Raw genomic sequence first — 26753 nt, 5'->3', positions numbered from 1 at the left:
AATAAAAAGTAAAGTTTATTAAGTTTATTGATCGCTAATTCAAAGAAAAACCTCGTAGCGTATGATTCCCTTGCCACCCAAAGGCAGAGTCAAACAGTCAATGGTTAATAAAATGATCATCCACTTTACTCCAAAACTAACGGCCTGCACCTCGCCGGTGGATTTCGACCGCGTGATTACATTCCTCGTTCCAGGTTAAACATCACGAGCGTGACACGTCTCTCTCATATGCGTCATTATAACTCACCGACACTTGTGCAGGCCACTCGAATCCAACGGCCAAGATCTAGCGTCACGATTATTAGAGCACCCCCGTTTGTGTCCACTAGTCCAAGAGGAAGCCACGAGCCCACGATATATAGATACCGAAATGATCGAAGACAACTATTTCCAGTTGTGTTTTGGTGGGTCCCACGCGAAACAAGAAGAAGGCGAGAGGGAGAGAGAGAAAGAGAGGAAACGAGCCATCTTTCCCACCTTGTTTCTCGTCCTCTCCTCTCGAGCGTAGCAAAGTATAGAGAAAGAAGAAAGAAATATGCCGGGTAGCCAAGATGGACGGCTGAGATTATCCAAGATGGCAACCATCCACGGCTGTGCACAGGCCGGTGACCTCCCGGGGCTGCAGAAGAAGTTGCAGGAGAACCCATCTCTCCTCAACGAACGGAATGCCGTGGTACGACCCTTCTCTGATCCGATTTCTCTTCTTGTGTTAAAGTGTTCCATTTGCTTCTTCTTCTTCTTCTTCTTCTTTTTTCTGTAGATAAAAATCCAATTTTGATCGGTCTTAGTGGTTGTGATGCTTCGATTGGATTTTGTAGATTTCCACGGAGCTTTATGCTAATTTTTCGAGTTATTGTCGTTTGATTCAGCAAATGGTTTTGGTTTCCTTCGTTGATTTCATCTTTTTATTCTTGGGTTCTTTGTGCTTCTACCTTGGTCTTCTTTTCTTTTCCTTTTCTTTTTCCGTTATCATTATTCTTGAAATAAATTTTGGATTTCTTAATTTTTAGAGTGTAATTAGCTCACCTTTGCGTTTTTTTTTTAATTCTAATAAAGTGGGATTGCTTTCTTTCATCGATCCCGTTCTTTTGTTGTGGTTTAATCTTTCCTTGAATTTTACATTAATTTGTTGGTTATCCCTTTTTGTTGAAGTGGGTACCTCTTGAATCTCCCAGCAGTGTTTCTATGCATTTAGTTCATTCTATTACTTTCTAAACATTGACTCTTTCCTTGATGCACTAATATGCTCTTAGCTGACGTATTTCTTGTTTGCATTCATCAATTAGTACGCATTATTATCTATTAGATTCATGTTTAGATCCTTAATTGTTACCTGCAGCTCACATGCTTTAATGATCTTGTGTTGAATCCTACCAATATTTGTCATTTGATCTTTCATCTTGCAGATGTCACAAACACCTCTCCATGTGGCGGCTGGCTATAATAACACAAATATAGTCAAGTTCCTACTTGAGTGTAAGGGCCCCGAAGTGCTTGAGCTTGAGGCAAAGAACATGGTAATTCGAGTGCAACTTCTTCTCATTCCAAGTTTGTTCTTATTCTTACGCCTTGTCAAAACAAGCTTTTGACTTGCCAATTATTTCGCATGAACTATTTTATAGTATGGAGAAACACCTCTGCACATGGCGGCAAAAAATAGTTCTTGCGGGTCTGCAAAGTTGCTTCTTGAACATGGTGCTGCTCTGGAAGCAAAAGCCAATGTAAGCCCTATCTCACATTTTCCTCTTTGTTCCTGTTAGATCATAATTGGAACTCACTCTTTTCTGTTATTTTTTGTTAGTCCCAGTTTTATTGTGAATTTTGAAGGTTATTTAGGTCGTATGTTTTATCTTACTGCAGAATGGTATGACGCCATTACATTTGGCTGTTTGGCATGCATTTCAAGCAGGAGATTGCGATACTGTGAGCATATTGCTGGGATATAATGCCGATTGTAGTGCCAAAGATGATGTATGCTTTGCTTAACACATGCCTCGGTTGGACTGTTATCGAATACCATTGGGTGGAAATTAGTGTAAAATGATTTTATCTTGTTTACCTATATAGGAAGGCAAAACCCCTTTAAATCATCTTCCTGGTGGTCCTGGCTGTGAGAAACTGCGGAGGCTCCTTAGTAGGCAGATGGAAGAACAAAGAAAGAGAAAAGCTCTTGAGTCATGCCGTGAAGGAAAAGCAATGGTGGAGTTTGAGAAAGCAATATCAAACATAGTCGGGTTAAAAGAACTCAAAATGCAACTGCGAAGGTGGGCCAAGGGAATGCTTTTTGATGAGAAGAGGAGATCCGTGGGCTTAAGTATTGCTGCTAGAAGAGCTCCCCATATGGCATTTCTTGGTAACCCTGGAACAGGTAATGGAACTTCCATGGTTGTGAAAAGTTATACATAGAACAAGACTTTGTTTTATCTTATGAATCTGAATCTTCTGGTTGCTTCTTTAAGAATGATAAGTTAACCTTTCAAACTTGATAGGTAAGACTTTGGTTGCTCGAATCCTTGGCAAGCTTCTTCATATGGTGGGAATTTTACCTACTGATAAAGTTACTGAAGTGCAACGAACTGATCTTGTGGGAGAATTTGTGGGCCATACTGGACCAAAGACAAGGAGAAAGGTACCTATCTTTCACACTATGTTAGGATGCTAGCATTCTTCAGCTTTTCATCAAAAATTTCTTGGTCATCATTTTAGTTACCGCAAAATTCTTTTAATTAGCTGCAAGTGTATGGTGCACTCCTTATCCTTACCTGTGTACTATATTTAACAGATTCAGGAAGCAGAGGGAGGAATTCTTTTTGTTGATGAAGCCTACAGGCTGATACCAATGCAGAAAGCAGATGACAAAGACTATGGCATAGAGGCCTTAGAGGAGATAATGTCGGTAATGGATAGCGGGAAGGTCGTCGTCATATTTGCTGGCTATTGTGAGCCAATGAAGCGTGTTATTGCATCAAATGAAGGTTTCTGTAGGAGGGTGACAAAATTCTTTCACTTTGATGACTTCAACACAACTGAACTCTCAGAGATTTTACACTTGAAAATGACTAGCCAAGACCAGAACAGTTTACTATATGGGTTTAAGCTGCACTCATCTTGCACCATCGAGGCTGTGGCAGAACTTATCAGCAGAGAGACCACAGAGAAGCAGAGGAAAGAGATGAATGGGGGTTTAATAGATCCGCTGCTTGTAAATGCTCGCGAGAATTTGGATCTTCGACTTGATTTCGATTGCATTGATCCCGATACATTGGTTACTATTACAATGGAAGATTTGGAAGCTGGCCTGTGCCAGCTTTCAGGTCAGCATAGTTCTTCTCAGTAGCTTAGAATGACTTCAGATCCAGTGATCTGCAGATCAGTTGAATTCGAAGGGTTTCGACCCCAATTTATAATCTATTTTTTTTTTAGTATCCTATTCTTTTCCTTGTAGTAGCAAGGAGGGTTGTGTCATAGTCCTTGATGGATTGGATTTTTAACATTAACAGACCTGATATAGCCTATTCTCAATTCCTGATTGATAGATATGGTTACAGAGTCTAGTCCCCAAATATTTCTTGAATTCATATTTTGGCTGCATGATTAGAAATGTGAGAGTAATAAGTTATTGTTGCATATCAATATAACATTCGTAGAACTACATCTGGATCTCCATGTCGTGGTTCCACTACTCATTTATCTTATTATAAACTCCACATGCTTCGGAGCACAACAAGCAATAACTTATACTACAATAAGATTCATCAAATATTATAAATAAAAAAGCATGAGTTATATGACAGCCATTATGTAGACATGGAAGCCATCAACACGACCCATACGCCACCCACTTATACAACTAGTCAACAACTCATCAGAAATCCTCCACGTGCCTTTCCATGTGGGAGATCTACAGAAAAATAAAGCTCATTTAGAACATGCAGAAGGTGGAGGCTGGGAATCAAACTCAATAATTGACACAGGTTGAAGGCTAATCTTCTTTGAAAGAATTCAATCATGTGATATGAAACTGACTCCATCCATCAAGACAAAACTATTCATATTTAGTACAAATACCAGTGCTGCTGAGAATTTTTTTGGTAATACATATTGGAGAAACCTGCACCCTTCGACTACACAAGGTACTCTTTGACAGAGACTTATATTTTGGGTACAATAAATAAGAGGTAAACAAATTATCCAGAGGTCAGAAAATTAATGACTTCACATTGCTCATGAATGAAGAAATCCTCCTGGGGTCCTTTTGAATCCCATCGGAGCCACATATACCGCTGCTCACATCAACACCATCTGGTTTGAGGGTAATGACAGCTTCACAAACATTATCAGCATGGAGGCCTCCAGCTAACATCCATCCATACTTGCTTTTGACTGATGGCAACTGGAACCTCTGCCAGTCGAATCCTTTACCACTGTAAGAGTATGGATAAAACAGATGTTAGAAATGCCATAAGTCTTTGTCTACCATCTACATACAAGAAAAATTCTTGAGAGAGAGAGCAAAGAGGCGCCTAATCTGCGAGAATCGAGTCACACACAAAAAAGGAACTATTCAGAATCAAAAGTACCGAAAAAATTGGCATTGCAAAGCTTGAATCTATTTACTTATGAAGAAGAAAGAAAAGGGACAAAATCTCTCTGCCAATATAAACCTCTTTCTTTTATTTATTTTTGAGTTAAATATATTTTACCTCTCTATACTTTGACATAAAATCATTTTCAACCCTCTATATTTCAATTTTGTATCACTTAATTACTCTCTAATTATAAAACTGTTAAATTTTTTATCTGAATTAATGATGCTAAACATCTAAGACTTCAAAAATAGTTGACCAGCTTGATCCGTTGAAGTCATTGTGACAGATAATCCTAGTCATGCAAGTCACATAAAATTCTACACGTAGACAATAAAAAGGCGAAAATAACAAGAGCAAGCGAATACTTTCTTACCTGCCTCCCTTTGCACTATCAACTAACAACCAATCAACTAAAGAAGATTCTTCATCAGAGATATTGTTGAGAAGATTTCCATATTCATCAGCATGAAGGACATATATTATCCGACTTTGCTGCAGCAGAATTGGAAGAGAGGAACGAGAGCCATCTCCATGAAGCTACATACATATAGTCAAAATGAAGGGAATAGTCATCATGAAAAGCTCAACTGTTGTGGATTTAAGGAAAATGTACAGACAAATTTGATACCTGAACAAACTCAATGTTGGATGCATCGGAAGCTCGTAATATTGTGTCTGCTTCATCATCTACAAACACCCCGACAGGTTCTGCCCCACAATCTCGTGCAGCTTTCGATATTTCCTTTGCTACTGGCAGTGAAACAGAACGCTTCGATTTGGGCCAAAGAATCATACCAATAAGGTTAGCACCAGCTTCTGCAGCTATTTCTGCATCTTTAGCTGATGTGATGCCACACATTTTAACTTTTGGGTGAATCTTTTTCAATCCTTCAACAGGTGATGAACATTTAGTAGCATGACACATGAAACCACCTTGATCCATCGTAAGGCATGGCATATTATGTGATGCCAAGGGAAGGTGTGCTGCATAAGAAGCTGGGTTTATTAGAATGAAATGCTAACAAACAGTAAGGCACATGAAATGATGTGCACATTAAAGCAAAGGAAAAGGTTAAGGGACGGTATTCATCTTGGAACAATAAAAATAGCATTCAATCAAGTGTAACTGTCAACCTCAACTTTGCAGTTTGCACATAACTCTAAACAAAACAATTAATCAAAGACGGTTGCAATATAACTTGCTGTTTATCAGATTGAAATGGTAAAAGCAAAGAAAGATTCAAGAAGCCAGCCTTTGGAAGCCCTTCCTACTGCACCCTTAATGAAATGACAAGTTACTCTGATTAATTGCTCAATTATATCTTATTTCTGCAGAACTCTGCTTCAAGAAGGTAAATCATTGCCCATTATACCAAGACTGATGCTTGAATGACTAGGTCCCATATCAAATTATCTCTGATTAATTCTAGACCAGAATAGGTATACAAGGAAAATTCATGTTTTGAAACGACTGAGCGATATAGTGGATCAAGTAATCCGGCTATACAATTTAACCAAAATACTTTCAGGCAGAAAAGAGATACTTTGAAGAATATTTGGAAGTAAAATGGGAGAATGAACTTACCACCGCCGTGCAATATATGAACTTGCGGAGTCAGATTCATCATGCCAGAAACCGCCATTCTCCTGCAATCACAGAAGATAGACAAGAAGGAGGGACGATATATTTTTCCATAAAGCCCTATCTCTTTGGCATTTAAGCAAACGGTTGCAGGACCATCATCATGAAAGCAACGGATAGAACGGATACTTGCTACTGGATGCGAAACACTAGAAAGCTCACCTCGACCTCCGAGCGCGCAGGCGCCGAAGAAGGAGAAGGCTCCACCGCCGCCTTCGAGGCACGCCAATTCCGGCTAAGGAAAGCAGAAGGATGGTGGTGACAGAGAGCCTATATAATACCGTAGACGGTAGGCCACGTCAATAAATAAGATCGAACGGCGGATCCAGAAACCGCACACGAATCTTGAAGCAACAGGAAGGAGAATAAAACCAGCGCGGGAAATGCATAAGCGAGAGAGGGTGAGAGGGGAAAAATGGAGCCGGACAAGCCGAGACGCGAATTCCCGGCGTTTCCCTTCAAACCCTATCGGATCCAATCTGAGTTCATGGCTTTCCTCTACGACTCCCTCGAGAGAGGCAGCGTCGCCATGCTCGAGAGCCCCACTGGTAATACTCCTGTTTCCCTCTTCTTCCCTTTTTATTTTCATAACCAAACCCTAATACGGGCGGGGAATCTCTCAGGTACTGGTAAAACACTAAGCATCATATGCAGCGCTATGCAATGGCTTGTCGATCGGAGGAAGCAGCAGCAGCAAATGCGTCCTAATCCAAACGGGAAAACCGACGACAATGAGGAAGACGAGCCGGATTGGATGAGAGATTTCACTGTAACGGTTGCGAAGAAGAAGGACTTGGGGAAGAGACCACACACTAAGGTGGTGGAGTTGCAGAAAGTCGAGAAATTTGCTGATGATGGTGATGAAGAGAGTGAGTTCTTGGTGGAGGATTATGAGAGTGACGAGGACGGGAAGAGGAAGGCGAGGAGGTGTTCAGTTCGCAGTAGCAGTGAAGAGGAAGAGGAAGAGGAAGAAGACGAGGAGGAAGTGACACCGAAAGTTTACTTCACTAGCAGGACACATTCGCAGCTTTCACAGTTTGTGAAGGAGTTTAAGAGGACTGTGTTTGCTTCCCAGGTCAATCTGGTGTGTTTGGGATCGAGGAAGAATCTGTGTATTAATTCTGGTGAGGAAAATTTGCAATTTGTTGCCTTCTGTGGTTGTCGACGAGTAAATTTTTCATTTGATGATTATGTTCAGAGGTTTTGAAGCTGGGGAACTCGAACCGGATCAATGAGCATTGTTTGGAGTTGCAGAAGAACAAAAAGGATTCCAAAGTTAAGGTTTGTGTTGATTAAAAGTACTTTATCAATTATTGAGTATCTGTAGGTTGAATATTACCTCAATCTGTTTGATGACGGGAATTGCAACTTTGAAAGGCAAGAACTTCAATGCCCGGATGAACAGGTTTATTTGCCAATGTGCCAATATTTGTCAATGCCCATTGAATTATCTTTCTTTTTGACAAAATGCCCCTTGAATTATCTCAGTGCTAAATCTTAGGTTTGCATAGTCTTTGAGATTGGAACGACTCATAGATGAATAATCCTATGCGTTTTACTTTTATGTTATCCTCCATGCTACTTGGTCAATTGTGCTGACACATTGTTATCAGATGCTGCTTTGGTCCTTACCAACTGATGAAACAGACAATGACATGCAGGTCCAAAGTAGAGATGGGAAGATACATCGTACAAAAACCTCTTCTGGTTGCCCAATGCTGAGAAAACAAAATCTCCACAAAGTTTTCAGAAATGAAGTTCGGGAGCATGGTGCCTTGGATATTGAGGATTTGGTACAACTAGGAAACAAGATCGGCACCTGTCCATACTATGGTACCCGTGACATGGTTCGAGCAGCTGACCTTGTGGTTCTTCCATATCAATCCCTATTACAGAGATCTGCTCGTGAATCACTTGGTCTTAACTTAAAGAACAGTGTTGTAATTATAGATGAGGCTCACAATTTGGCTGACTCCCTTACTAGCATGTACAACTCAATGATTACTCATTCTCAGGTAATTCTCTCATGCCTGATCACTCACTACATGCTTGAAGTTCTTGATTGATAGAAATACAGCTTGTCATATCTAGATTTTTTTTTTTCCTTTTTGCTCTAGAATTTGCAAATTTAGCTGATCACAAATGTCTGTTTTTTGTCCTTCGACACTGATTTTATGAGCCAAGAAATTCATTTACTCGAGACATTTATTTCCTTTCTAACGTGGAATTTTCAGTTGTAGAACTCCGTGCTTGTTTTGTGACTGTGTTTCCTCAACTCATTACTTTGTTCTGACTTGGGGTTTTCTTCTGTCAGTTGAAGCGAGTGTTATCCCACCTTGAGGTGTATCTTGGCAGATTTCATAATCGTTTGGGAGCTGGAAATAGACGATACATCCAGACTTTAATAGCTTTAACACAGTCTTTCCTTCGATTTTTGATTGGTTGCCAAGACCATGGATGCATCGTTAGTTCTTGCAATACTGATAAGGCGTCTGAAAAGAAAATTTTCTGTGATAAGTCGATGACCATAAATGAATTTTTGTTCTTGCTTGATATTGACAACATAAACTTGATTAAAGTTTGTCAATATCTGAAGGAAAGCAAAATTGTTCACAAGGTATATAATTTCTATATACCGATTTATGTTATATTGCAATATATCCTATAGATGATATTGAGTCAATGTTTCAGGTCAGTGGATATGGAGATAAATTAATGAGCACGCAAAGTGGTCCCATGCATTTTGGCCACCAGAATTTTCATGTAGAAGGAAGCATCGTAACAGACTTTCAGGCATTAGTTGATATTTTATTCTCACTGACAAATAAAAACAGTGATGGAAGAATGATAGTCTCAGGGCAAAAACCCTTTGGGCAAGCCAGAGAAGGATGCCTTAAATTTGTGATGCTTTGTGGAGATAAAATCTTTTCAGAGGTCTCATGTCCCTCTATTGTGTTTAAATCTTTTTTTAGAATATACATGTTTATGCATTTGTTCATAATTTATGATACATGAAGCTTCTGCAGATAATGGACAATGCCTATGCTGTTATTCTGGCTGGGGGTACTCTTCAGCCTATTGAAGAAACAAGGGTGCGCTTGTTCCCTTGTTTACCATTAGATCAAGTCCAATTCTTCACATGCAACCATATTGTGCCTCCAGAGAGTATTCTTCCAATAGCAGTTTCTCGTGGGCCCTCGGGCATGACTTTTGATTTCAGTTACAATTCAAGGAGCTCTCAGATCATGGTTTGTGCTGAGTCTTACTCTTTCCTCATTGTTTAGGGTACTCGTTATTATATATGGAAGTTCTATGACATGTTGCTTGCTTTTATTCAAAGGAAGATATGTCATTTGGAGTTCATACCCTAGTGAGTTTCCTAATTAGAGTACTCTTGCTTTAGCAAAAGGAAGATGAAAGTTTAAACTATGATTTCTTGGTGTTTATACTTGAAAGTCGAAGCCTTTTGATGTTTAATATTCCTTCGGTTGTTAAAAAGTTAGTGAATTATTCATATAGATATTGTCATGGTTCATTTTCATGCATCTTAATTGGTGGAGGATATTGCATTATTGGAGGTTCGCCTTTATCATAATATTGATGTACTAAACTAGTGTTGTATATGATGTTTCTTTGTTAAAATCACACGCTAAAAGTTTTCTTAAGCTCATCACATGTGCCAATAATGCTTATCTTTTATAAAAGCTTTTATTATTCAATTTTGTTTTATTTTGTCTACGGACTATGGTAGCTATGTTTCTATTATTGATTGTTTGCCAGATTGAAGAGCTTGGACGTTTTCTTTGCAATATAGTGGCAATTGTTCCTGAGGGAATTGTAGTGTTTTTTTCTTCATATGACTACGAAGGACAGGTCTATGATTCATGGAATGCTTCAGGTGTTCTTTCAAAACTTCGTAAGAAGAAGCACGTATTTCGAGAACCTAGAAATAGCATTGACATTGATTCTGTACTCAAGGAATATAAGGAGACTATTGCATCTTGCAGTGGGAAGGCAAGAGATCCAGGAATCACTGGTGCAGTTCTTCTAGCTGTGGTTGGTGGAAAGATATCTGAAGGCATAAACTTCAGTGATGGCATGGGACGCTGTGTCATAATGGTTGGGCTGCCTTATCCAAGCCCATCTGATGTTGAATTGATGGAAAGAGTAAAACACATAGAAAAGCTATGTGAAACAACTACAAGTGGATCCTGCAAATCTTCGTGCAGTGAACCTAATGACAGTTGTGAAGTCCAGGGTGGCTTTGACATTTTAAGGCGATGCACGCAAAGAGGAAAAGAATACTATGAGAACTTATGCATGAAGGCCGTAAATCAATCAATAGGTAAGCTTGTTCTTGTTGACAATTTTAGCAGTTATTAGCTTGTCCATGCTTATTTGTCTATCACCTTAATCTTTTCTCTAAAAATTTCTCAAAGTGCAGGCAGAGCAATCAGGCACATAAATGATTATGCTGCAATGTTGTTGGTTGACTCCCGTTATGCATTCAAGCCATCAAATGAGAGATACTCTTGTCCAACTGATAAGCTACCCCAGTGGATTAAAGATAGGCTTGTTTGTGCTACTGAGAACTATGGTGAAGTCCATAGATTACTCCATCAGTTCTTCAAATTCAGTAAGCAGAATCATGGAAGATGATCGATAAGTACATAGATGGCAGGATCAGATATGCATAATGGCACAAATTATTCTGAAAGGCCTACCCATAAAGGTTCAGATTTGTTTCCTTGTGGAATATCAATGGTTCGAAAAGGTCGATTAGTGAACTTCTCTTGGTTAGGAAAAATATTTCTGCTATGAAACTGAGAAGATAGAATATTAGTTATGGTGTAAAGGAATTTGGTGGAGTTGTTCGAAGTTGCAGTTTTTGAGTATCAGATAATGAGACATGCAAGCTCGTGGAATATTGCTGCTTTATTTGCACAAATTTCCCACAAATGTTAAAATTTGCTATTTGCCCTTTTGTCTTAAGGTGTCAACCAATCAGGTGAATATTTGTACTCAAAAGTTTGTTTATCTAAATAGACCATAGCTTTAGATTGTCGTAGCATTTTTATATTTCATTGTAGCAATTTCCTTGGCCAGAAGAAAACCAATCTGACACCTACTTTACTCTTTGAGGTCTACTTTAATCAAATTTGAACACAGAATGCGAATGTTACGCTGCATTCAGGTCCCAAGAATCTTCTTGACCTACATCACTGCTAATGGTTTAATAGTTGCCATCTGATTCAAACTTTGAAACAACAATAGATATATTACCAAGAACCGGATAGGATGACCGAATGACTTCTCAAATCAACAAGTTGAAATGTGAATCCACCGAGTTCTGGATTCAATTTTGATTTGATTGATGGTATATATCCCCTTTTTCTATATATTTAAAAATCAATCAAAAGCATCCTATACTTTACTTTTACTATCTATTATGAATATTTATTATTTGACTTTGTATTTTAGCTAAAATACCTAAAATATTTTAAAAATTATTTTTGCCGTCGGTTACCATATTTTAAAATAATCATAATACTCTTGAATAAGATTTTTATTTTTTCTTTAAGATAAAAATAAATTTAGCAGTAGATATTAAACTTCAATGAGGGTATTTTACATATTTTAATGTTCCTTTCTCAAAAGTAACGCAATATATATTTTATTTCATTAATTGCTGTTATAGTAAAATAAACTTAAGGTGAATTTGAAATATTAAAAACAAATATAAGAATCAAATAATAAATAATCATATAGTAAGTTGTGAATGACAAATTTTTTTTTTTTTTTGATTGCCAATGAGCTGTGCCCAGCTATTTATTAATGGACTGTCGAAACGTAACCGCGTCGACAGTGATGAGGTTACAAAGTTCTGGGGGGGCGTTGCTTGGCCGCTCAAAAGAGCAGTAGCCAGAGGCCACGCTTGTCTTAGCTACGTGGGAGAGCCTAACTTCTACAAAATCTTTTGCGAGCTCAGCACACTCTTGCGCCAGATTGCGAACGCGCCGGGGGGAAAAACAGATCGTTTTTATGAGGCAGTGGATTCCCTCCACCACCAAGGCGACATTGCATGTTATGATTGACTAATGTAACATTAAAAATGATTGACAAATTGAAACAACCTATTAGACTTGCATGCAGTACTGCAGGACAACTATATAATGACCATCTACTCCAGCCTCCTGGTCCATACTACTACTACCAGAGCCTCCTCATCCACCATTTAGGTACAGATGCCACAAGAAGCCAAAGTACCACAAACAACAAGGGGAAGCTTCCCAAGACCTCTCACGTCCTTCATCACTAACAAGCCTTACAAATCCACAAAAATGAACATGTTAGGCTACAATGGCTGATAGCTGTCTCTGAATTCAAAGAAAGAGAAGCACAAGGAAAAGTACAGACAACGACACCCTCCACGTCATGAGATTCACATGAATGCACCGCAAAAAGTGGGCATGGGCAGTGGCATGTATGTCCATTTGTGTTTGTCATTCCCCCCAACCCCCCAAGTCAATACGTATTGGTGGGTTCAATCACTTGCAATGTAAAAGGTCCCACAGGAGCCGAGAGCTAGAGCCCCACCAGATATTTCTAGTGTTTCCTTCTCCTCTCATATTTTTCTTATTAACAGGAGTCCAAGTTCTCCTTTTCTTTTCTTTCTTACATGTTTCTCTTTTAAAAGATTCACTCTCAATATATTAGAATTTAGGACTGGATATATATATATATATATATATATATATATATATGAGAAAGAAGGGCAAAGATTTTCGTTCGGAGATTTATAAATAAGTAAAAAAGAGAGAGGTTTTAGATAATAAGGGGAAAAAAAGAGGTGTTAATTTAACCTAGTGGACCAGGGCTGACCCTTGTCCTCTAATGGGCCAAGCCAATGGAAATGGACACAGGGATCAAGACACGTGTGACGGGATACGAGCCCACCCCCCGCGTCCATCTCTTCCCTCTCATTTCAAACTACCACCATCCCCAGAGTTCAAAGTGTGATGATGCTTTCTTAATGTCCTTTCGAGAGTGTAATCCCAAGAGGTAGTACAACACTTGGACTTGGGAGTTTGGGTTCGTTACCAACTACTTTGTTTGCTTTTAGCTTGTTTAAAGATTTGGGAGGGAAGGATTCAAAGACACCAGGTAGCCTTCGTTCTCAGGGAATCAAGTTGGAGTGACACGTCATGACTAGTTTTGATTATGGAGGTCTTTGTACCGTTGTACACCCATTTATATATATATAATAAACTAGTTTTTGGGTTGAAGTCAGTGTTGAGTTGAGCCAGGGACAACTTGTTCAATATTTTTATATTTCATTGTCACATAATTGTTGTAGTTGGTGTTTGATGTTGCCTATGATATGACTTCATGTCAGGACTATAAGGTCATCAATTGATGATGTAATTCTCTGTAGGCTTTGAGCTAGAAACAGTGATGAATTATATAAATGATATGCATGGAGTATATACACACATACACGTATCTATATATATATTTGACATTCTACTTAATAGATACAAAGGAAAAAAGATAAGAGTAAAGACTTTGGAAGACCCACATGATCTTCTGAATGACTACTGAATTATAATAGCTTGGATAGGACAATGACTACTAGTACAAAGGAGGAATGCAACATTAATGTCATGCACTATGCGAAGCTAGCTACTCAAGCTAGTATACTTCTTTTCTGATGAGTAATGACTCCATTGCAAATAATGTATCGCTTTTATATGCAACTCATTGATTAATGTGAGGATGACTTCCCTACTTCCTTTTTTCTGGATCTGGTGGTAGATCATATATTGGTATAAAATGTTATATTATACATCTTGTAGCCCATAGATATTAACTGCTTGCCCACATGCTCATTAATTAATAAGGAATGTCTTTATATATGCTTGCCAACTGCACTAGTTTTCCTATGCTTCATTCATTCAATTCTGTTACATTATTAGTAATATATATGGAATAGGGATATGTGGGAATAGGAACATTTGCCCATCCATTGTTGGTAGGTTTCTCCTTGCATTGTGTGAGTGTGTGTGTGTGTGTATATATATATCGCTTATAAAATGGGAAAAACTCATCTACTAGTGTCTAATGATAACATGTATATTAAAATGTAGTCTTTAGATAGTTCCCGGTGCCAATTAAAGGCTGCCAAGTACTACGACTGCAAGAAATTCCTGCACTCGGGTCTGCATGCGGTCATGCATGCATATACAATAAGCCAAGAAGAGCAGATCCCCAGCTAGCTATCTATCTACAAAAATCCTCCCTCTTCCTTTTGGTTTCAAATATACCATTTCTACCTTTCTCACCCTTTAAGTACAACCCCTACGTACACTTCTGTCTATCCTCACTCAATTTGAAGTATAGAGAGAGAGAGAGAGAGAGAGAGAGAGAGAGAGAGAGAGAGTAATGGAGAGCAATAGAAGTAGTGGTAGGATTAGAGAGCGACTTGCACGCATCTTCCGGTCATCATGCAAACCTTCGACCTCCGCCGACGCCGCTCTGAGCTCCGGAAGCACCTCTTCTCGAGCCCTTCTTAGCTATATCGCGCAGGAGCCCGTGTTCGTCCCTCACCGCCGCCACGGCGACAACCATCCTAGTCATCATGACCATCAAGCTCTTAATTTTGCCCCTGTCTCGATGGTCTGCAGCGGTTGCCGACCGCATGGCGACGTACCTCCGCCACCCACGGTGGCGAAGAGCATTAAAGGAAAGGATGGTAATAAGAAGATGAAGGAGAGAAGAGTAAGGGAGAATGGTGGGTTATACGAGACAGGTAAGGCCGAAGGAAGGATTTGCCCTCCCGTCTCGCCTTCCTCGCCGTCGAAGAATTCGCACTACTACTATTATTGCTTCAATGGGATCGATCAAGTAGTAGAGAAGAAGAAGAAGAAGAAGAGTGAGAAAGGCATCAAGAAGGATAGCAAGAAGAAGTTTTTAACGAATAGTTATGGATTCACTAGCTCTTCTTCCATTGAAAGCGACGACGACGAAGACGACGGTTATGGATTATTTAGCAGTGAAGGAGAGGTAAAAGAAGAGGAGACCGAGACCTTCTTCTCATCAAGAAGCTTCTCTTCCGACTCGTCCGAGTTCTACCAACGTCCAATACCGAGTTCTAAGAAGAAGAAGAAGATGAACAACAACAACAACAACAACAACAACAACAACAACAAGGAGAAGGAGAAGGAGAAGGAGAAGGAGAAGGAGAAGGAGAAGGAGAAGGAGAAGAGAAAGAGGAAGTCTTATAATCAGCGAGTATCAAGTTGCAACAAGTGCGACGTGAGAGATGGATTTCTTCCGTTAGTCTCAATCACAACGGAGAAGACGAAGAAGGGCTTCGCCGTCGTGAAGCGATCGAAAGATCCTTACGCCGACTTCCAGCAATCGATGGTGGAGATGATCGTCGAGCGACAAATCTACGGCACCGAGGATTTAGAAAGACTACTCCATTCCTACCTCTCTCTCAATTCACCTCGCCACCACCCTATCATCCTCCAAGCTTTCTCAGATATTTGGGTAGTTCTTTTTGGTAACTAATTACGTTACTATTGTCTACTTCGTAATTTCCTCTTGTTGTCGTGGTGAAATAATTCTCTAAACTTGGTATCATTAGTTCCTCGCTGTAACTTTGATTGAAACGTCTGCTACTTTCGTCCACTCCAAGTACGTAGTCGTATTGTTGTTTGTGTGTGCGAAGCTCAAAGTAAGGAAAACTTGGGATCAAAAGATTTGTGTTTGAACTTTGAAAAGAGACGACATTCTTTGGATCATAACATGTGGATGTTTTGGGATTAAAGAAGTTGGGATTAGGTACGTGGGTCTGCATTCCAACACATATATATTTATATGTATAAAGTAATCTACCAAAAGCTTGCTGCTTTTCTACTTAAAAAAACGCACCCACGAGCTTGCAGCAGTAAGTTTATCTTTTAACTCTTGACCATAGCTTAAAAGCAAGCTATCGTAAATTGTAATTCTCTCCTTTCTAGATGCCACGATTGCTAGCTCTTAGTCTTCTTGATGAGCTAGTAATTAATATTTTGCTACTAAAAATCAAATAAAAAACTTCTTTAATTAGATTGGGAGCGTATCTTATGCAGCCCAGACTGCAGGATACGCAGACGCGGTCTCTTCCATAGAGAATAGGAAAAGTCAATGCTGGCTTTGCTGCTTGGTAGTATTACTCTCGAGTCTCAACTTTCTTTCTTTCTTTTCTCTCTTCCGTCCTTTTGGGGGACTTTTTATTTCACTATTTTTATTTTGTCAAATCAAAGCTGTGGTTCAGGGTGTGAATCTATGTGAAATTTTCTTTATTTTTTTATTTAACTTTGAGAGAACTAGAGAGAGATTACGAGCATTGTCGTTATATTATGATGCTCTCCTCACGGGGTGTACAAACGAGCTGTAAAAGGTGATGCAGATCTCGCTGTGATAGAGAAGAGCTCTCTCTCTCTCTCTCTCTCTCTCTCTCTCTCTCTCTCTCTCTCTCTCTCCATATATATATAATGAATTAGAGGACCCAAATCGATCTAATTCCCAGTTTCTTGGATGGAACCGGATTTGGATTCCAATGTAGATGACGTGCCAGACTCTAATCTCGAGCTGGATTGAGAGAGAGAGATTTTAATCCATCGGTTATCTTTTCACGGCCTGTTACAAAACTCTTTTACAACGCACTATGGAACAAAACAGTATAGTGACTTAGTGCTACTACATTGTCCTTGCTGCAGCAGAGATAGCAACCCTTCATATATACATATATATACAGGCATTTTGGCTTTTAGAGATAGAGGGGATGGGGAATGGCAGAGGGATTGTTAACTTACCTGGCTGATACACTGCTTACATGAAGGCATGCGCCTTTCATCTATCCATCTTTGGTGGTCCATCTTTGGCAGAGTAGTAGCTCTTGAATTAATGAGGGAGATGATTTAGTTTTAGACATCCCAGTTATTGTTAGAAATTCCTCAAGATAGAGCAAGGCTCCGTGCTTTCAGTACCTCAAGTCTATCTTCTAGCTATATATGTACAAGACTTCTTACACAGCTAGTTTCTGGGCCAATGGAAATACCTAGCACATTAAGTGACGAACAGAAGAGCCCAAGTTAATGATGCCTAACTCGAGGTCTAAGAAGGCCCATCATGAGACCAGAGATGAAGTCAAATACAGTTTGGTTGCCGAATAAGTTAGAGAGAAGAAGAAGAGAAGAAGAGACAAAACAATAACACTCTGCTTAGATAGAGAGAATAATAGAGAAGAGAAGTGAAAATAATAATAATTTATCTTGTTCAGATGTAATCGGAGAGAAGAGAAGAACAATAAATTTACTCTTGTTGACTTAAAAAGAAAAAAAAGCATGTTTATTATAATTATAGTATTTGTATAATACTTAATTATCTAAATAAATCAGCACAAGCTATAACATCTATAAATTTACTCCTTTAAAATAAATAAGAATAATATAAACAACTGTTGTTTAATAAATTTAAATAAGATTGGATTTTGATTTATTTGTTTAGAATTTTATGAGATTCTGGAATCTCGGTGCCCAATGCGACGATTTGAATTTGGTATCAAGATTTAATTTATTTTAATCAATGGATATTTTGTGCTTTGTGTTAATTTTTCTTTAAATTTGTTAATAAAACTTCAAAAGATTAAGTATATAGTCTGATATATATTCATATATTTAGAATATTAAAATATAAAAAGAGTATTTTTTTTTTCCAATTTCTCTCTAAAAATCCAATTCAAAACAATGATTGTTTTGTTCTTCTGTTCTCTTGTATTCTCTCTATTCTAGCAGGGTAGAATTTTATTATTATTATTATTATTATTATTATTATTATTATTATTATAAATAACCTCTAGGCATTAGACGCTATCTTTTTGTTTCTTTAATCTTCTTCTTCCTCTTCCTTTCTCCACTGTTATCTCCTAAAATTTCATCCAATTCTCTTTCTACTCTCGGAGTCTCACCATCCAAACAAAGATATGGACGAGCTAAGGGAAGATGCTAACTTTACTTTTCCTTTCCACTGCGAACGATCAGAAGGCCGGGATGAAGGTGGTGGCGAAGCTACAGATGGAGGGTTATCATGGGATCGAGGTCTTCAGGGAAGAGGAGGCGGCAGAGTGGGTGGCAAATGCGAAGAGCATTGGCTTTGTTCTCCATGGAGACGATGGAGATGCTGCAAGAGAGAGAGAGAGAGAGAGAGAGAGAGAGAGAGAGAGAGAGTTGCAACCGCTTTGGCATCCAATCTTCTTCTAAAACACAGTTCGAGATGAATCTTTGCAAGAAGAAGTTTGGATGAAATTAAATCTTCTAAAACACAAGTTTTCGTAACACATAATTTTCAGTTCAATATTATTGCACAAATAAGGGTGCTAAATACAATTTCTTTAATTCTGCTGATGATGTTTTCATTTAACATATAGAATTAAATTTGCAGTTAAATAATTGCATAAATACAAGGTGCTAGACGCAAACTCCTCCAAGTTTTAGTTAAAGTTTTTCACTTAACACGCTTTATGTATATGTGAATTTTTGGTTCAACTAATATTGGATAAAGATAAGGTGTTGACTGCAAATTTCTTATTATAATATTGCACAATGCGTGTATTATATACCAATTTTTTAATTCTGATAAAGCTTATCTAACACCCTGTGTATAACTGAATTTGTGATTGAATAATATTGCATAATTATGGGTGCTTAATACAAATTTTTTTATAATTTAAGGTTCGAGTAATATTTCCTAAATACCGGGTGTTAACTGCAAATATATTTAATTTTGTGTAATTTTTATTTAACATCCCATACATAAATGTATTTTTGGTTCAGTAATATTTCGAGAAAATGGGGTGCTAAATACAAATTTCTTTTATTCTGATAAAGTTTTCACCCATACCCCATATATAATTGAAATTGTGGTTGAGTAATATTGCATAAATCAGGGGTCTAAATACAAATTTATTTAATTTTTGGTAAAAGTTTTATTTAACACCCTGCATATATGTGAATTTTTGTTGTACAAATATTGCATAAGGCAGGGTGTCAACTGTAACTTTTGTGGAGTTTTTATTTGACCCCTCTATATAAGTGAATTTTACGCTCAATAATATTGCATTAAAACGGGGTGCTAAATACAAATATTTTTATTTCTGATAAACTTTTCATTCTGTACCCTGGATTTACGGTTGAATATATTACATAAATACGGGGTTCACAATACAAATATTTAATTTTTTGGTAAATTTTTCATTTAACACCCTGTCTATATGTGAAATTTGCGTTCAAATTATTGCATAAATGCAGGGTGCAACTGCGAACTTCTTTAAACTTTTTATTTAACACCCTATATACAAGTGAATTTCCGTTTTAATAATACTGCATAATACAAGACGCTGCGTGGTGCGAATTTTATTAATTTGAGTAAGTTTTCATTTTAACACCCTATACAAAAGTTAATATTCGATTTCATATTATATAAATAAAGAGTGCTAAAATGCAAATGTTTCTATTTCTTTCCCGCAGCGTTTCGGGTTCGGGTTGAATCCGTTTCCCTCATTCCCTCTCCTCTCTGCTTGCAATCGTTTCCTTCCCAAACTTGAGTAAGGGCATCTCGCTCTTAAAACGTCAGAGGTAAGCCCTTCGATCTCGTATAGATCTCACTAAGATCCTGTTTGAATCCTCTGCGAGCGGTAATTCTCTTGGCCTAAGTTGATCTATTACTGCGAAACCCTTAACCATTTGATTCCTCATCGATTTCGCAATCAGTAGAGGTCGGTAAGGTAGAAATTATTTGCTTTCTTTTGGTTATGTCCGTCTGCGTTTACTCGTCTTTAATTTTTTGAACAAATATCATTTGAGTTTTACTTTCAGTAGTTATTTGCATAGGGATAAGGGGGAAATGAATGTATATTTAGGAAAAGCACTGTTTTTTGGAGGAAATGTTAGAAACTTTCCATTGTGCTTGAGTTGGAAAACTTCTGTTTCTTTTAGTTTTATCATTCGGTGGTTTTGACATTTGGGTTTTATTCGGTTGGATTGCATTACGGAAATATGAACTGTGGATGTAGAGAGGAGGATGAGTTCCAGGCCTGTTCCAAGGAGAGAAAGCCCGTGGGGTTTGCCGGAAGGTGACACAAGGCAGCCGCAACCACATCGATGCAACGATAGGGCAGAGGATGTTATCCAGGTGCTTCTTTTGTTCTGAACCAGATATTGCATACTACAGACATAAATAATTAGATTATAGCAGTAGATGAAAGTCACTGTTATCCAGATGCTTCTTACGATATTGTTTGTTGTTTGAGGTGAAGTTTCCATGTTCATTACTATCAGGTTCTTTTGGTTATGCCAATCTTTTGAAGACTATGAAATGTATTAGTATCGTTCCGTTGACATTAAACTATGGTTGTTAGTAAATGCTTTGGTCCACTACACCAAGGCATGTTAATGCCTGTTGAAGTCCTTGTCCATTTAGGTTCCTCTATGATTCATTTAGTCTTCTCTTATGACCATTGGTTGAACCTAATTGGCAAATTGTCATATATTGTTCTCTAAACTTAAAAGAGATACTGTTGGCTTGCAAGTTACTCTCCAGATTAGTTCTTCTATGATTCTCATCTGTGTTTTGTTCATAGTAACAGCATTCCTCTTATCTTTAACTCCTCTTTGCTCTTTTCTGATGTTTTATTACTTCGAGTCACATTTTTGAAACATGACTTCCTTGCACAATATAATATATTATGATGCCATACATAATTTTTAATGCTGCCTTTGCAGGCTTGCTTTGAAGGAAACCCATTTAAAACTGTTCCAGGTCCTTTTAAGCTCTTTTGGCGATGTATGCGGTCAAAACCTGGGTATGTTTGATCACTTACTTTCCAATGTCTGTTTTATTTGTAACCTTTTTAGGATGATTTGCAAAAGATCCTACTGTTCTTTTGATGGAAATTGCAATGGCTGAATGGTAATGGAAGTTTCCTTAGCTCTTCATTTGACACATGTAATGCACCAATGTCAATGACAAGCAGAGACACCCTTTATTTACAAAAATTTAGTTCCTACCACATGTTTATTGTTCTGATATGTTCAAAGTGCTTAGCTGATAATGCTTTAATTTGGTTGCATTGAAGTTTTTCATAGCCTTTTATCCTCTTCATGATAGAACCTTGACATGATAGAATATAAGGAAACGACCAGAGCTTTACATCCTTGCTTGTTAAAGAGCTGTTTGGTTGAAGAATGAGGAGTAGAGATAAATTTGAGTTTATACAGCATATTCTGCCAATAAGACCTCACTTTTTTGAACTTGGTATAGCTCAAAATCCTTTCCATCATATGTCAGCCTATGGAGTGCCAATTCAACCAAGCTGGTTGAAACAGAAACCTAGTTCTTCTTTTACCTTCTCTTAGATGCAAGGGCTTTCTTACATCTCCCACCCAAATCAAAACACATTTACTCTTTCAACAGAACTACCGATGATAGTGTTTTCCTTTCGAGCATATTCTAGACAAATGAGACCTAGAGTGGTCTACTGGTCAGGTTCTTATAGATTTTATGCTCTATATTATTCACTTAATAATCCATCTAATTTGCAGGGAGGAGCCAACAGAACCCTTCTACTACCTGGAATTGGATCCACCCAAGAGAGAGGATGTCAAACTAGAGTGAAATGAAAATGTATGCGAAAAGGAGTGACACTTTCAATTGTGCATCTTATAATAGACCGTGCCCATTGGTGGCATATGCTCTTCCAGGATTTGCTAAAATCTCTCGCATACTCTGGTTACATGTCATGGAAATAAATTTTTTTCTTTGAGGAAATATTGGAAATAATGTTGAGAAATTAGTTTGGAACTACATTTCTAGGTCTTGCTCTCCATTCTCTACTTTCTGGATTGTTGAACATTGACTTGGCGTTGGCTATATGTTTTTGAGAGAGCATACAGGATTCTTTCTACAATCAAAGTATTTGTGACATCTCAATCGACTATTTTCTGTTTGATGATACTTCTTCTCATGCATAAGTGAATTATGCATATTGAACTGGTTTACTGTACTTTTGCTGATGTGGGAGACTGTCAGAAGGGTGTCAAAAACTCCCTAGATCCTTTAGAATCCTTCTCCTTCGCTGTGGACGAAACCCTAGAAGCCATGGATGAGCTTATTCTTGTAGTCTTAACTTCCCAAGCATTACATATCTACTTGAGCTGCCGTACAAGTATATATATAGCAAACTGCAATGACTCGGCCAGTCTTGTTAAAAATGGATCGAGTGTACCAGCAAATAGTGTTCTTTTTTGTTTTGTCCCTATTTTCTTAAACTCTTATTAAGCGGCATAAGTAATGACACATTCCAATACAACCATGATTCATGGCAAATTACCTTATACACTCATCTTTACTTGCTGTATTCGTGAACAGTGAAAAGCTTATAACTCCCTGACCGTACGTACAAGTGCAGCTTCGTCAAAAAAAGTGGAAAAATGTAGTAACTCGTATCAGAATTTAAGCTAAATCTACATGACGATAGGAGTCATCCATCAGACAGACATCGAAATACTTTTGGAAACTACTTCACAGTACCAATACCAAATCATAACAAGTATCAAACCCACCAACAAATGAATCCTTCCAGTTAGAGAGAATCACAGACTGACATGGAGGTTTAAAATAAAATCTGTAGCACCTTCGGGATAGTACATTGAATATAGAACAGAGTAATAGACTTTCGGTGAATTATTGCAGGAGCATAACAAATCTGGACAGTACACACTTGGGGCTGTGTTTCTAGCATTCACAACCCGATGACCTTTGCTGCCGTCCACCACTAGCCACATCAATGGTGTCAGGAAGATATCTACAACATTAGCAAAGTAAACTATCAGTCAGTCCTCTAACTACAGTAAAAGAGAATGGTAACAAACACTACCTGGCATGTTGGGTAGCGTTGCTTAAGTCATACTTGTGAAAAATTTTATGGCCCTTAGTCACAAAATGGCCAAGAAGCCAGTTATCTGATATTGAAATAACTTTATGGAACTTAAAAAGACATATCCTGATCATATGTCAATTAGGGATAAAATGGAGGACTTCCAAAGACCGAAACCTATATTTTGTTTTCATGAAATGTAGCAAATGGGAGAAAGGTACTCACATCTCTTCCTCCGGTTCATTTTTCAAGGCATTCTTGGCTATACACTGGAAAGCAGCTTCCACATTGAAGCCTTCTTTAGCAGACGTCTCAAAGTAAGGGATGTTCCCCTTTGAGGCACACCATGCCCTAGCTTTCTTCTCAGAAACCTGAATATCCAGAAAAGTACGCCAAACAAATCTTCATAAAAGAGGAGACAAATGAACTGTACTGCAAGAAGCAAAAATAAATTCTCACCACTCGGCTATTGCCACCGTCCACATCAATTTTGTTTCCCAACACCACAAAAGGGAAATTCTCAGGGTCTGATGGGCTAGCCTGTCATTAGATAGTAAAAGCCGCTATTTACATGTTTGCATCACTTTCGTTTAAAGTCAATATTAAGTCATGCAAAATGTTAATCACCTGAATCAGAAACTCCTCACGCCAATTGTTTAAGTTATCAAATGACTTCTGGACATTAACATCATAAACAAGAACACAACAATCAGCTCCACGATAAAATGCCACACCAAGACTCTGGAATCTTTCCTGCCCTGCTGTATCCCATATCTGGATAATTTAATGATGCACACACATAGTGAGATTAAATAAACAGGTTGCCCAACCATTTCAAGAAATAGAAGGCAATAATCATTTTTCAACTATAGGAAGATAACAAGGAAATTAGCACTCCAAATTAATTACGTACAATTTGGATAGGTTACTAGATAGCAATTCAACTTGATGCCTTCATAGTGCACTGACTAAGAACAGAAGCACTAAAGGACAGCGGCTATTAATCCATTTAACTGATTGTCAATAGAAAAAGTTCACTTAATGTTCTGTGTTAATTGTCTCAAAACACAGCTTCAAGCCTTCAATTATATGATTTAGCATAACATGTTCTTCATAAAATATTTTCAATTCTGATGCATGATCAATTTAAATCAGCTATCATGACAAAAATGTGCCACGGTTTGATAAATACTTTTATACTTCGCAGAAATGCTTTTGTATACTGAAAATGATACTGCATTGTTAAGTCGCAGTCTCATCAGGTAAGCATTCAGTGGTGATAATTTAAGGAAACAAGCAAAGACTATCTGAAAAGGATTCTTTCGGCTATCTTTGCTTAGACTGCAGCAGGTCTCTATCCATTTTTTGTCAAATCCTGGATTTTCCATCTCTAGAAAATGTACTTGTATGTTCCAACTCAATTAAATATAGACGTGAGAATGACACAACCTAAACATGATTACATTTGCATGATAGTTTGCCAAACAAATACTGATAGATGCTGACCTCAGATTTCCTAAGCATGGAGGTAAGTCATGTATCTAATTCTATATCTGATAATCCTGTTTATGATTAATCATACCCTTTATAACCGAACATGCTTCTTCTCTACAACTACACTCTATGTGCCTACATATCAGCCTCTTATCATATGATAAGAAGCAATTTGAATTTGCCAAGGAAATTAACGAGGTCTGCAGGTATACAATTTGAGTTGCCAAAAATACTGCAGAATAATCACTAATAAGTTATCTTATTTTCTTCTGTCAATCAAAAAATGATTTTATGCTTTAACTGATAGGCAGTGTGGATAATTGGGTGCTTTTACCACACAAAAACATTGCACTCTTAAATTCAGAGAAGTAGAAGTTCATCAAATGTTTGTAGTGAAAATATAATTTAACAGTTAATGGAAATAATAAAATGAAAGGTATGTCCATGATTAAAAGAAATTAGAAACTTTAATCGATCTGTGTTTGTCCCACACATGGTAAAGAATTCTATACTAAAATTACCAAGTCTTCATTCAATACTTGGTTCTTACAGTGCAAACAACCTGGAAAGTTTAGCTCCAATATATTCCAGATATTAGAAATCGTAGCAAAAAAATTCCAGTATTATCCTTGTCAAACCAAAATCTCACCTGCAACGTGAACAATCTGTCCTCAAACTGGACTTCTTTGGTCAAGAAATCAGCTCCAATGGTAGCTTTATATTGATTGCTAAACTTCTTGTTCACATACCTAATTAGCAACACCAGATCACATACCACAACAGATTATCCTAAAAATTACGCTAAAAGAATTCGAGCATACTGATTCATCAAGGACGTCTTCCCAACCCTAAAAAAGGTCACAAAAAAGAGAAAACATAGGTAAGGATCACAACAACGAAAAGAGCAGATCGATAAAACATAGTAAGGATCACAACAAAGAAAAGAGCAGATCGAAGTTGCAATCCGATCAAATTGGATAGACGCAAAGACGGAGATCGAACGAACTAACCCGCTGTCTCCAAGGATGATGACCTTGAGGAGCATTCGACGCCGTGAAGCCATGGATCCCAAGCCCTAGAAACCGATCGAAGCGAAGTCTTATTCGATTGAGCGCTTCGAACACCAGCGATCTGGGGCTTCGATTTCCACACCGAGATCGAGCCCTAGAAACAACCCAATTCGACTATATTCTTCGACAAATAAATAAAAAATACAATAAAACCGACAGAACTATAATAATGTAGCTCGAGAAATTTCGGCCTCAGAAATAGTTGGCCCGACGGCTTTAAAATGCCATCGATGTACAAGTAAATGTAGAAAAGATTTCAAAGTTTGGGCCTCTTCATGGAGTACTGGAGGCCCATTTGTTAAAGGAAGCCCATCAGATTATATTGAGAGTGGATGCAATTATAGTTTCTTATCAACATATTACGACAGGGGATCTACCTGTCTACGACACCCTGTTTGGAAATTGGAATGCTTAAATAAGAGAAGTTGAATGGATTAACACAGCACTCTTCCTCTTCTCGTTAAAGAGAGGTTTCTCCGGCGGCGGCGGTTCCTTCCCTATTTCCTCTCGTTGGAGTTTTTTCTTTCTTTATCTTTATCTTTCCCTCTCTTTTTTCTTTTCTAGTCTCGCTATTCATCTTCCGTCTGCCACATGATCTCCTACGTCGTCATCGTCCATCTCGACGTCGTCTTCTTCCGGATCTCCTCCACCTCATGACCTCCCATCTTGTATGTCGTCCTTCTTCTCCTCGCCGTCACGGCCTCCGCCTCGCCGGATGCATCCTCTTCTGCCTTTAACCCCACGAAGTGGCCTCCGTCCACTGACCCTCCCTCCTCCTCCAACGACTCCACTTCTTTCACCTCCTTCATGCTCGTCGCCGTCCGCATCCCCGACTGTGCTGCTCTCTGCTCTCTCCCTCGCCATCTGCCCAACTTCATCGTCGATCCCCTCCCCTCGCCACGACTCATCCTTCGGCGCCGGTGGTGGTGAAGATGGAGTCAACTTTGAAGGTGAAGGGAGGGTGCGCTGTGCTGTGC

General features: G+C 38.3%; 6 protein-coding genes across 10 annotated transcripts; 4 read left to right on the top strand and 2 right to left on the bottom strand.

The window, feature by feature from the left end:
• Positions 1-407: 407 nt before the first annotated feature.
• Positions 408-3522, top strand: LOC140768378 (uncharacterized). Its single transcript, XM_073108635.1, has 7 exons — positions 408-673; positions 1407-1517; positions 1623-1721; positions 1861-1971; positions 2068-2368; positions 2490-2629; positions 2783-3522. Exons 1-7 carry the CDS (start codon positions 536-538, stop codon positions 3335-3337), a joined length of 1455 nt encoding a protein of 484 aa, XP_072964736.1. The 5' UTR covers positions 408-535; the 3' UTR covers positions 3338-3522.
• Positions 3523-4014: 492 nt separating this feature from the next.
• On the bottom strand, positions 4015-6501 carry LOC140768379 (N-(5'-phosphoribosyl)anthranilate isomerase 1, chloroplastic-like). The gene is made up of 5 exons (XM_073108636.1): positions 6394-6501; positions 6175-6236; positions 5218-5573; positions 4963-5126; positions 4015-4424 (listed from the first exon to the last, which is right to left on the bottom strand). The coding sequence occupies exons 2-5, from the start codon at positions 6230-6232 to the stop codon at positions 4199-4201; spliced, it is 804 nt and encodes a 267-aa protein (XP_072964737.1). The 5' UTR covers positions 6233-6236; positions 6394-6501; the 3' UTR covers positions 4015-4198.
• On the top strand, positions 6480-11338 carry LOC140768377 (uncharacterized). 2 transcript variants are annotated; one of them, XM_073108632.1, is made up of 9 exons: positions 6480-6779; positions 6855-7355; positions 7430-7512; positions 7893-8246; positions 8546-8848; positions 8923-9165; positions 9258-9479; positions 10012-10576; positions 10676-11338. In XM_073108632.1, exons 1-9 carry the CDS (start codon positions 6647-6649, stop codon positions 10888-10890), a joined length of 2619 nt encoding a protein of 872 aa, XP_072964733.1. In that variant the 5' UTR covers positions 6480-6646; the 3' UTR covers positions 10891-11338. The 2 variants fall into 2 exon arrangements, with proteins under 2 accessions (XP_072964733.1, XP_072964734.1); XM_073108633.1 differs by lacking the exons at positions 6480-6779; positions 6855-7355 and having other exon boundaries at positions 7879-8246.
• Positions 11339-14449: 3111 nt separating this feature from the next.
• LOC140769040 (uncharacterized) lies at positions 14450-15987 on the top strand. Its single transcript, XM_073109571.1, has one exon. It carries the CDS (start codon positions 14674-14676, stop codon positions 15802-15804), a length of 1131 nt encoding a protein of 376 aa, XP_072965672.1. The 5' UTR covers positions 14450-14673; the 3' UTR covers positions 15805-15987.
• A 3816-nt stretch (positions 15988-19803) lies between these two features.
• LOC140768836 (uncharacterized) lies at positions 19804-22142 on the top strand. Of its 4 annotated transcripts, none has more exons than XM_073109263.1 (4): positions 19804-19913; positions 20351-20469; positions 21060-21139; positions 21879-22142. In XM_073109263.1, exons 2-4 carry the CDS (start codon positions 20359-20361, stop codon positions 21949-21951), a joined length of 264 nt encoding a protein of 87 aa, XP_072965364.1. In that variant the 5' UTR covers positions 19804-19913; positions 20351-20358; the 3' UTR covers positions 21952-22142. The 4 variants fall into 4 exon arrangements, with proteins under 4 accessions (XP_072965364.1, XP_072965367.1, XP_072965366.1 ...); XM_073109266.1 differs by having other exon boundaries at positions 19904-19972; XM_073109265.1 differs by lacking the exon at positions 19804-19913 and adding an exon at positions 19914-20053.
• Positions 22143-22840: 698 nt separating this feature from the next.
• On the bottom strand, positions 22841-25959 carry LOC140768098 (ras-related protein Rab7-like). The gene is made up of 7 exons (XM_073108205.1): positions 25717-25959; positions 25528-25554; positions 25356-25455; positions 23840-23986; positions 23672-23752; positions 23438-23583; positions 22841-23140 (listed from the first exon to the last, which is right to left on the bottom strand). Exons 1-7 carry the CDS (start codon positions 25767-25769, stop codon positions 23071-23073), a joined length of 624 nt encoding a protein of 207 aa, XP_072964306.1. The 5' UTR covers positions 25770-25959; the 3' UTR covers positions 22841-23070.
• Positions 25960-26753: the final 794 nt, after the last annotated feature.

Source organism: Typha angustifolia, chromosome 10 (genome assembly GCF_048772165.1).
Source record: "Typha angustifolia cultivar Huaian chromosome 10, ASM4877216v1, whole genome shotgun sequence".
Lineage (NCBI taxonomy): Eukaryota > Viridiplantae > Streptophyta > Magnoliopsida > Poales > Typhaceae > Typha > Typha angustifolia.
Note: the sequence above shows the minus strand (reverse complement) of the source record. Positions and strands in the feature narration are given on the sequence as shown.

Bases quoted from the DNA above. Each gene is read 5' to 3' on its own strand.
- LOC140768836 (XM_073109263.1), top strand. From the start codon at position 20,359: ATGAGTTCCAGGCCTGTTCCAAGGAGAGAAAGCCCGTGGGGTTTGCCG. The intron at 20,470-21,059 runs GTGCTTCTTTTG...CTGCCTTTGCAG, and splicing joins GGGCAGAGGATGTTATCCAG to GCTTGCTTTGAAGGAAACCC. The intron at 21,140-21,878 runs GTATGTTTGATC...TCTAATTTGCAG, and splicing joins TGTATGCGGTCAAAACCTGG to GGAGGAGCCAACAGAACCCT.
- LOC140768378 (XM_073108635.1), top strand. From the start codon at position 536: ATGCCGGGTAGCCAAGATGGACGGCTGAGATTATCCAAGATGGCAACC. The intron at 1,722-1,860 runs GTAAGCCCTATC...ATCTTACTGCAG, and splicing joins CTCTGGAAGCAAAAGCCAAT to AATGGTATGACGCCATTACA. The intron at 2,630-2,782 runs GTACCTATCTTT...TATATTTAACAG, and splicing joins GACCAAAGACAAGGAGAAAG to ATTCAGGAAGCAGAGGGAGG.
- LOC140768098 (XM_073108205.1), bottom strand. From the start codon at position 25,769: ATGGCTTCACGGCGTCGAATGCTCCTCAAGGTCATCATCCTTGGAGAC. The intron at 25,555-25,716 runs GTTAGTTCGTTC...GACCTTTTTTAG, and splicing joins ATCATCCTTGGAGACAGCGG to GGTTGGGAAGACGTCCTTGA. The intron at 25,456-25,527 runs GTATGCTCGAAT...GTTGCTAATTAG, and splicing joins AAGACGTCCTTGATGAATCA to GTATGTGAACAAGAAGTTTA.
- LOC140768377 (XM_073108632.1), top strand. From the start codon at position 6,647: ATGGAGCCGGACAAGCCGAGACGCGAATTCCCGGCGTTTCCCTTCAAA. The intron at 8,247-8,545 runs GTAATTCTCTCA...TTCTTCTGTCAG, and splicing joins CAATGATTACTCATTCTCAG to TTGAAGCGAGTGTTATCCCA. The intron at 10,577-10,675 runs GTAAGCTTGTTC...CTCAAAGTGCAG, and splicing joins GGCCGTAAATCAATCAATAG to GCAGAGCAATCAGGCACATA.
- LOC140768379 (XM_073108636.1), bottom strand. From the start codon at position 6,232: ATGGCGGTTTCTGGCATGATGAATCTGACTCCGCAAGTTCATATATTG. The intron at 5,127-5,217 runs GTATCAAATTTG...ATATGTATGTAG, and splicing joins CCAACATTGAGTTTGTTCAG to CTTCATGGAGATGGCTCTCG. The intron at 4,425-4,962 runs GTAAGAAAGTAT...ATACTCTTACAG, and splicing joins GATAGTGCAAAGGGAGGCAG to TGGTAAAGGATTCGACTGGC.
- LOC140769040 (XM_073109571.1), top strand. From the start codon at position 14,674: ATGGAGAGCAATAGAAGTAGTGGTAGGATTAGAGAGCGACTTGCACGC.